The 10,600-nt window shown below is 34.3% G+C and overlaps 1 protein-coding gene across 1 annotated transcript in view; it reads right to left on the bottom strand.

Moving 5' to 3' along the window:
• Positions 1–330: 330 nt before the first annotated feature.
• LOC107734533 (UDP-galactose translocator-like) overlaps positions 331–10,600 on the bottom strand; it is a 14,044-nt gene continuing 3,774 nt past the window's right edge. The window contains exons 2-5 of the mRNA XM_016546517.1: positions 8,994–9,176; positions 7,704–7,855; positions 6,522–7,216; positions 331–872 (exon numbers count right to left, since the gene is read on the bottom strand). Coding sequence (XP_016402003.1) covers positions 839–872; positions 6,522–7,216; positions 7,704–7,855; positions 8,994–9,176 — 1,064 coding nt within the window. The 3' untranslated portion in view covers positions 331–838. The remainder of the gene's footprint in view (positions 873–6,521; positions 7,217–7,703; positions 7,856–8,993; positions 9,177–10,600) is intronic.

Below are 10,600 nucleotides of genomic sequence, written 5' to 3'. Positions count from 1 at the left end.
AAACAATGTTTATTCCATACATAAATACAATAATTATTTATCTTCTGCCATGATTAAACATTTAGTTTTAGATATGCTCTCTTGAATAGTGACATAAGGCAATTATATGTTCAAGAGCCCACTGCTTTTCACATTTCACTGCTCAGACAATAAAAAATACAGATATAATAAAACAAAACTCGTTCAAAAATAACACAGTAACTACACTTACACAATGTGTTTAGGTCAGAAATGCAGTTTTATATATATATATATATTATATATATATATATATAACATAAGTGAGTTTAAATCTGAAAGTGCACTTTAAAGAAAATAAAGTTTGCTTGACTTTTATATGTATATGTGATACTCTCACACATAAAACAGATGAAATGTATAAGGCACTACAAAAAGCACAAGGCACTATTACAAAAACCATTAATGAACACACAATATGGCAAAACACTTTAGTAAAAAAGCAATACTATACTAAGAATGCCTAGAAATGATTTCATTATAAGGCAGCACCTTTTGAATTCCAAGTATGATGAGGACTTTCATTCATTTTCCCAGTTCCAGCGTTCAAAACACAAAATCTGTTTACATTAGTATTATAACTAGTCAATCACAATATCAAATGCACAACAATGAGGCATCAGCATAAATATGAAGTACCATAAAGTACGTCAGCAGAGTTTAGTTTAGAAGTACCATCTTTCATAACAGAGTTTAATATTGTGAGCATAATAAGGCACTTGAAATATAACCCTCATCTTTTCCTTTGGAAATAGGGCAGGAGTGTAAGACCTGTAGACACAATGTGTTCTTTTCATCTTTTCTCATTTATCATGTTTCTTCAATTTCCTTTCTTCTTTCCTGGAGCCTTGGGACTAAAAGTAACAAAAGAGAGAGAGAGAGAGAGAGAGAGAGAGAGAGAGAGAGAGAGAGAAACAACACATTAATTGTGTAGTCAAAAGAGAAGCAATGCAAGAATATGCAATGTAGTGTTATATATTTCTCCACACATGTGGATTAGCTCACATTATGTGTATCTGTCTGTCACAATACTTGTTTTTACACACACAAGTCAATGCATTCTTGAATATTATACACAGAGATAATTATGTAAAACATTTACGCAGCAATCTCACATTGCTCATTGGGAAATGTATATCTGAGTTTTGCTTGCATTTTAATGGTAATTTGTGAGAAATATCCATAAATGAAAGTATGGACACACCTTTGTAATGAACAGATTTAGCTATTTAAACTAAACTCATGATAAACAGGTACAAAAAAAGTCAATATAAGTAATGGGTGCCATCAGAATGAGAGTCCAAACTGCTGATAAAAACATCATAAAACACAAATAATTTCTTACAAACATGCATCTTTTCACTTCACAAGACATTAATTGATGGACTGGAGTGGTGTGGATTATTGTGATGTTTTTATCAGCTGTTTGGACTCTCATTCTGACGGCACCCATTCACTGCAGAGGATCCATTGTTGAGCAAGTGATGTAATGCTAATTTTCTCCAAATCCGTTCTGATCAAGAAATAAACACAACTACATCTTGGATGGCCTGAGGGTGAGTAAATCTTCAGCAAATGTTGATTTTTGGGTGAATTATTCCTTTAAATGAGCATTTATAGTATTCTTTTCTGCATGACAATGTCACTTATGCAAGGTCCATGGAGATGATATTTACTCCATCTTTAGTTGAAGGCCCTTCCCAAAAAGGTAGAGGCTTTTATGGAGGATCGATTCCCTAATTAGTTACAATGTTTATGGAATTAATAGTTCAACGAGCATGTAAGTGTGGTGTTCAATTTTCCTCATACTTTAGGCCATGCAGTTTATTTATATAAAAGATACAAGAGTTCAGTTTGTGGTTAGTATCCTCATGCAGGCTTTGAGCAAAATCACATCTGATAATCTGTTCTGGTTGCATTTTTGATGTCAGAATTTGCCCTGAAAATCCAGCTTTTCATGATGTAAAACTGATTTAAGGTGTTTTTACAGGTGAAGAAATTACAGTTACAGAAAAAAGTAGTTTGATGTATAAAATAATCAATCAGCAAATCATGACTGAAATTAATTATTAACATTTCTGAATCATGGATTTGTGCATCACTGCATTTAATGTACGCTGATTTAAATATATATATATATATATATATATATAATGCTATTACCGTGTGTAAATGACTATTTAAAAAAAGAAATCACTAAGAACACATTGGAATTACAATAAAATAAACTCAAAAACCACAGTGAAATATCCAGATGTATTACATTCTTACAGCAATGAAAATATAGGAGAAATTATGAAATTATTGCATTAATTGCTCTAAAAATAGTCTTCATACAAAACTGTATTTCTTGTTTATTTATGCTTTGATTTTGGTGTGAAATGTAACATGTTTGATCTACACTGGGGTTATACACACATGCACACACAAGAAAGATTCACTTCTGAGGTTCATATAAGAAACAGCAACTCTATTCTCTATTTGATGTTTATTGTCAGCCTCAAGAAAGAGGCCACTATAAGAAATTAGCCACCAGGGGCTGTATTTCAACTCTTCACAGACTATTTACAATATAGATCATAGTGCCAGAGACAGGGCTTAACAGAGGCCGTCCTCGATTTATCAGCTGTGATGATGAAATCTGAGCAGTCTTTCTGCAATAGGAGGTGTTAACAGTTGTCACAGAACACAAAATTGAACAGAACTCGCAACTGGACATGTGCAATGTTTTGTATTTTTGTACATGCGATCACTTTCAGCTTGAGTATTTAAAATCAGATCTAATCACCAATGAGCCAAAAGAAAACAAAGACAGTGTTTTCAGTTCACATTGTACTTGTTTCAGTGCGATTCACTGAAAATGCTCCCATCTTTTGTAACCCTAATATTCATGATAATATATCTTAAAGGGCCATGTTCTGACATACAACCATCATAATAATCTCTCATAAACATATGTGAAAATTTGCATGATGGTCAGCATCACGCACAAGTGTTTTGTGTCAGAAAATGGCTTGTGGTAAATTCTCTCATACCCAAACACACACATACACACTCAATAACATATATTACCACAAACACAATCACTTTAGCTGCCTGAGGCCACTCTCGGCTCATTCATTTCTGAAAGTCTCTGAAAACAATTCAGCGATGGGATTTAAGATCTAGACTATCAGCTTTAGAACTGCAGGGAACTAGTAACATTACAATTTGTGAACTAAAATCAACATGAAATGTTAATTAGAACTTTTTTTTTTTTACCTTTTTAGCATGTTAAATGATAAACATGTATACCAAAGGTATTGCATTGGAGGTCAAAAGTTTGGAGTAATTAAGATTTTAAAAATTTTTTTTAAGTAGTCTCTTATGCTCAAGACTGCATTTATTTGATCAAAAATAATTATTAAATTTAAAGTACTGCTTTTTTTTGAATGTTTGAATGTAATTTACTGCTGTGATGGCAAAGCTGAATTTTCTGTTATTTTTGGTGCTCAATAATGGTTCTTATCAATGTTGAAAGCAGTTTTTGCTGCTTAATATTTTTGTGGAAACTATGATACATTTTTATTTGTAAAATTATAAATGTCTTCATTAACTGTCATTTTGTCCAATTTAATGCATCCTTACAATAATAAATAAAATTATGAATTATTTCTTTTTATGATACTTGCCCCAAAATTTTGAATGGTACTAGTGTATCACGGTTTCCATAAAAATATTAAGCAGCACAACTGTTTTCAACATTGATAATAATAAGAAATGTTTCTTGACACTGAATGTGACACTGAAGACTGAAGTAATGATGCTGAAAATTTAGTTTTGCATCACAGCAATAAATTACATTTTCAAATATATTAAAATAGAAAAAAGTTATTTTAAATTGTAATAATATTTTACAATATTACTGTACTATTTACTGTAATTTAATCAAATAAACGCAGCCTTAAAAAAAAAACCTTCTTAATTATTCCAAACTTTTGGCCACTAGCGTAAAAGGGAATTTTATAGTCATAACATTAGTACAATAATAGCCAATACATTTCTGCATTACCTATTTTAATATAATTTTGTGGATGGGCAAATTGTTACATTTAGATAAAACATTAAAAAAAAAATTTTTAATGTACACAGCATCATGTAATAAATTAAATAGAGTCATTTCATGTTGACTTTAAAATAAAAAAAATAAAAAGCCAATTATTAGTGCATATGTAAACAACCAAAGTAAACTGAATCACTGCGGGCCACAGTTCTTCACCCTAAAACAATGTGAAGAATTAAAATCTACTGACTAAATTCATCATTCAGCAATCAAGCAGCACTTAATCCAGTCCTTTTAATATTACATGAATCGTAACATGCACATAAAACCCATTTACAAGCAACAAAACCTCTTCACCAAACTACAACCATATACTTCCCCCAACCCTAACGTATGATCCATCACCTGTTGTTGCTCCCCAAATATAATGTGCTCTGGTAAGCATACTGACTACTGTAAAAATAATAAAATAAATAAAAATACAAAAAAATAAAACACATTTTTTTATCAGGACATGCTCTTGAGGTGTGTGGGGATTTACTGAGAACAGTTTTGGCATATTTGTATCAAATATGTGCACAAAATTGTTTGTACAATACATAACATAAGATAAATTCACAAATCTTGATTAATTTTTTGCATCATAAAAAGAAGATATAGTATTTTGATATTATGTACAGTGTAAGAACTATATCTAGTTCCCATTCAGTCACAAGTTGATTGAGAAAGGCACAGCATTAACCATTTGTTGGTTAAGCAAAATTAGTCCCCCTCACACGCATATGCACACACAATGAAAACAGCCTTCATTAAGGTGCCATTTGGTTAGAAAAAGACCAAGTTAGTCAATTTCCCGCACAGAAAAGAGCTGCGAGCTGAAAATGCCAAAGACAAGGGTGGTAAAGCAAAATTCCATACGGAAACAATGTGTTAAGTGACCGCTTGTCAAATATTTAACTAGTTCTGTAGTTGAGTTCAATATATTAATGGAGCTCAATGTCAATTAGTGGCCATTTTCAGACTTGTGAGGATGGCATCTCTTAACACATTGCATTATGGGTAAGGAGGACTGGCAGAGATAAATGTTTGAGATGAATGTAACTTATAAGTCCCTGCAAGCTGATTTAAAAGCATCCCTTTATCTGACACCTCTACTATTATGTGAGACCAAACTCAACACGCCGGCAACGAAGTGCCACATTACTGCTACAGATACGCATGAATCAAGCTCTTTGCCACTTCACAAACTTTAGGTATTGCTATGAGGTATTACCATGTTTTACCTGTAAACACAGCAGACATTCACACAGCTTTTTTTTCAACCATTATTTTTCTTTGTCTCTATTAACACAGTTAACAATGATTTTGGCAAAGAACCTGTAGCATGTAGAAGTAGCTGTGAGTGAATCTCACAAAACCTGTCTAAATAATGTCTGGGATTAATTTCACACCAAAATCAAAAGAGAACAAACCAGAAATTTCATAAATATAAAAAAAAAAAAAGAAAAAAAAAAGAAGAAATTAAATTTTTGTGCAAAGAAAATTAAGCCTGTCTTGTGGACCATTACGATTTTTGCATTGTGACTTTTTGCATTATTTTCAACACAAATAAGCACATTCTTTTCCGAAATTCTTATTGCCATAAAATATAAAAAATTATATTTTATTTAAATGTAAGAGAATTTATTTGTCACTTTAGTATTTTATTTGTAGTAGGTGTTTAATTTAATTCTTCTTGTTTTTAAGTAAAAAAAAAGATATATTATTTCCATTTCAAAAGTATTCATGTATCATGGTAGTATATGTAGTACTGAATTCAATTTGTGTTGTTAAAAAAAAAAAGACTTTGTATCCAGACAGGATCTTTTTTTTTTGTATTGCATTGCATTAATACAAATTTGGGGGTTAAATGTGCTTAAATTTCACAATGCAAACATTTGTATTGGTACTTATTAGGATTCGATTTTTTTTCTCTTGATTCTTGATTTTGAAGTAGAAGTTTTGTGAGATTCACCCATTAGTTTTCAAGTCAATCCAGCCCAAAATGTTCCTCTGCTCAACACTATCCTGGCAATTATGTTCACATCTTCTTCCCCAAAATTGAGCTGTCTAACAGGAAAAAGCTGTTTAAGGCAAACAGGGAAGGGAGGTGAAGACGTTTGAGAGAGATATGCCTACGAAGGTGAAAAATGCCACTGCTTGTTTTTGGTATTAAAAAAAGAAACACTGAAAACAGCAAAACCCACATCTACGTCTCTCTGGCTTGTGCTTTCCAAAAGAATAAGGTGCCAACAGTCACGTTCAAGAACGACCTAGTCTAAACCAGATGGTTAAGAAGCACCCAAACCCACAGCAGCAGAGAGAAACAAGTAAGAGGAGAGAGTTAGGACTTCCACCGAGAGAGGTAAAGAGCGATTAATAGAAGGGGACACAGATTTCATTTCATTTCACCAGCACTGACTTTGGGAGGAAAGCATCCAGCTCCGAGTCTCCTCCTTTGTTGTGACTAGATGAAGATATGCTGGTGCTGGAAGTGCTGGAGTTCGGTTTGGGGAGACTGTACATGTAGACGGCTCCGATGACCAATCCCGCGCCCAGCGTGAAGATCAGGTCCACGTGGAAGCCGAAGAGGTAGACGGAAGTGATCGTGGACACGATGATGGAAAAAGAGGTGGCGAAGCCTTTGAGAATGTTGTCCGCGTATTTTACGACAACAGCTACCAGGAGGCCGCCGAAGGCCTGGTTGAAGATGACGCCCCACACCATGGGCGTGTAGCCAAACAGGAAGCCTTTCTCAGCAATGGCGGCGCCGTCGTTCCACCACATGCCGAGGAGACCCAAAACTGTCCCGAAGATCCCCAGCTGGATGTTTCTCATCCACACCGAGGCCGAGCTGCCCTTTAAGATCTTCTCAAAGTAAACGCCGGCAAACCCGGAGGATAAGCAAGAAATTATCACGGACACCAGGCCCTTGAAGTAGTTCTGGTTGGCGCCGGTCACAGCCTCCTTCTGTTTTCCACCCTCCTGCTCCACCTGGACGATCGCTACACCGGCGAACAGCAGCACTAGAGAGATCCACTGGATTTTAGACAGACTCTTGCGCAGCATGAGCACTGAAAACAACGCTGTGGTCAAGATCTTCAGTTGATATGTGACCTACAGAAAAACAAATCTAATTGGTTAAATATTGTTTAAAATACATGTCCATTTAATTAATATTTTATGTACCTCATTAAACTGTATTTTCATTTATCTATAAGCATTGGCCGCTAAAAATATTTAACATTTTAAAACATTTAATAGCATCTATGATTTAAACTTCAATTGCAAAAACGGCGTTCGATAGTATGTTCAATTCATTTCTATGAATCTGTTCTGGTTCTGTTTCGATGAAATAATTCAAAACTCTGATTCACTCGGAAATGTTCAATGTTTAAAATGTTTTAGTGTATTAAATGTGTATTAAAATGTTTTCGTAAAACATATATTTTGATAAACATGAAAGTTTGTTACTATATATCGTTACATTGAAATTTACATACAATATAGATTCAAATATTATAAGCAGACTCTCAAAGTGAAAAGGAGTGAATCAGCAGAGAGAAGGAAGGAAGGGCATAAACAAATTGTGGAGCAGCCTTACCTGGAAAGTGGCTGCTGGTAAATTGGAAATGGCCACATACTGCAGGTTGTTCTGTAAAGTGTAGATGAGTGACGGAACTGCTAACTTCAGTGTGTCCAAATACTGTACAACTAGAGAGTCATACAACAACGACACAAAGGACTTCACATTACCTGTATTCAGAAAAAATGAGAAAGGATACATTATCATCAGACACAATGCTGCAATACTACTACTAATAATAAACGTAATCATTTAAAAATATATATTAATTATTATTATTAGTAGTAGTAGTAGTAGTAGTAGTTAGTGCTGGGCGGTATACCGGTTCATACCGAATACCGGTGTTTATTTTTGTTATGATATAGGGCATTCTAAGTCAATATACTGCAGTATTTCCTCTCTCAATCTGTAGAAAATATGGTTAACACACGGTCATGCATGAAAAAAAAATACTGTCATGTACCGTGAAACCGGTACAATTTTGAAAAATACCGTCATATAAATTTTTGGTCATACCGCCCAGCACTAGTAGTAGTATTGTTATTACATACACTACCATTCAAAAGTTTAGGGTCGATAGATTTTTTTTTTAAAGTTTTTGTATCTTATAATCTTTACAATCTTACAATCTTCAGTAAACTGTAATATTATGAAATATTACAACAATTAAACAAAAATAAAATCCTCTAAATATAAGAAATGTTTTTTATTTGAATATATTTTAAATTGTAATTTATTCCTGTGATGCAAAGCTGAATTTTCAGCATCATTACTCCAGACTTCAGTGTCACGCGATCCTACAGAAATTATTTTAATAAAATGATTTAATGCTCAAGAAACATTTCTTATTATTATCATCAATGTCGAAAACAGTTGTGCTGCTTAATATTTTTGTGAAACCTTTTTTCTCCAGGATTTTCTGATGAATAGAAAATTCAAGCATTCACAGCATTTATTTGAAATAGAAATCATTTGTAACATTTTAAATAACTTTACTGTCACTTTAGATCAATTTAATAAAAATATTAATTTATTTAAAAAAAAAAAATTTTTAAAAAAACCATACGGACCCCAAACTATGTAGATTAGTGTTTGGGCACTTTAGCCACACTTAAAATATATGAATGCCATTAAAATATTAAGGTGGCATTTCTTTTAAAATGCATTTTAAATCATAATAAATGTATACATTGTTCAAAAATAACAAAAAGTATTAACTGTGAGATAAGACATTAATCTTTGAACCTAATACACATTATGTCACTAGCTGCAATTTAACATGCCACCATGTGTTTCCAGTGAACGCACCTCTCTTCTGTATCAGGACGATGACCAGACAGGTGAGGACTTTAAGAACTTCTGCCATCACCACGGCTGATGTGGTGTAGAAATGATCTCCTGGCAACGTTCGCACGTAACGGATGCTGAGGATGAGCGATGCATTCTGGATCACCAGAATCGCCAAACTGATGTACTTCAACTTCTTGTTGACTGCAAGAGACATAATCTTTTAGTCAACTTTTAGTCAAAACTAGGTTTTTCACTGCCAGTGTGAAACTGGAATAACTGGAGGGCTGAATTAACAGATCTGAACACTTACGTCAGCATTATGGCAGCGTTTCACTTTTCTGAATGAGGCTAGTCAATGTTTAGTTTGTATTTTCAGTTAGGACACACCTACATATGTCGACAGTGGGCGAATGTTTGCTCAACCCAGTGGCAACACCCTGCTTACATACAGACACTTCATTCATTCACCAAACACTTTCCTAGTTCATTTATTACTGAATACCGGTTCATTTATTAGTTCGCCGGCAAAGTAGTTACCAAACAGCCAAAACTACAACATTATCTGACTTACACAATATTGAAGGGTGAGAAAACAAAGTCAAAGAAATAAATAAAGGCAAACATTATTATTAGGGAGAATACATATAACAAAAAAGTTGTTTAAGTTCAGGTTACTAGAGAGAGGCTGTGGACACTACAGACAAGATGAACAGGATCTTTGAAACTTAAGAACTTGTTTTGCTGGTTTTCAGTGCGCTGATGTCTTTTCTTCTGTAAAGAAAGTCATAAATGCAGACAGACATAAGAAAATGTCAACACACCCTCTGCCACACCGTCAAAACCCATCTGACAGGTAAAAAGAGCTCCTGTCTGCAAGATAGGCAGGACAAAACGTTTCACAGGTTATTTACTGACTGAGGAAATTCAAAGCACTTTACATGAGAAAATCACTGCCACGATTAACCCTTGTGGTGCATAACATTCACTACAACAGCAGTTCTGGAGCATTTTTACACATACAAAGCACTGCAAAGTCAGGTACAACTTTTAACACTAGCTAATGCATTAGTTATGAACTAACAATTAACATTTTTACAGTATTTACTAATAGAGGCTGACCGTTTGATTATCGGTTTTGCCGATTAATCGGGACCGATAGTTGATTGCCGAAACTATCGGCAAAATCCATTCCAATAGTTTTTCTGGGTTTCGTCTGTTGCTGGAGCGTCTGAGAAGGTCTGCTGTCATTAGACAGTACGAGAGCGACCTGTAGACGCGGAATCACTGACGCCTCTGGCTGTTTGTTTCGGTACATGACACTGCGTACTGCACAGAGCGAGACAATTCAGATGGGGATTTAAAGGGTTAGTTCACCCAAAAATGTAAATTCTGTCATTAATTACTCACCCTCATGTCGTTCTAAACCCGTAAGACCTCCGTTCATCTTCAGAACACAAATTAAGATATTTTTGATTAATTTTGAGAGCTCTCTGACCCTCCCATAGACAGCAATGAAATTACCACGATCAAGGTCCAGAAACATAGCAAGGAGATCGGTAAAATAATCCATGTGACATCAGGGGTTCAACAGTCATTTTACGAAGCTACGAGAATACTTTTTGTGC

Source organism: Sinocyclocheilus rhinocerous, unplaced genomic scaffold (genome assembly GCF_001515625.1).
Source record: "Sinocyclocheilus rhinocerous isolate Xijiao unplaced genomic scaffold, SAMN03320098_v1.1 scaffold99, whole genome shotgun sequence".
Taxonomy (NCBI): Eukaryota; Metazoa; Chordata; class Actinopteri; order Cypriniformes; family Cyprinidae; genus Sinocyclocheilus; species Sinocyclocheilus rhinocerous.
This window is presented reverse-complemented; position numbering and strand designations above follow the sequence as displayed.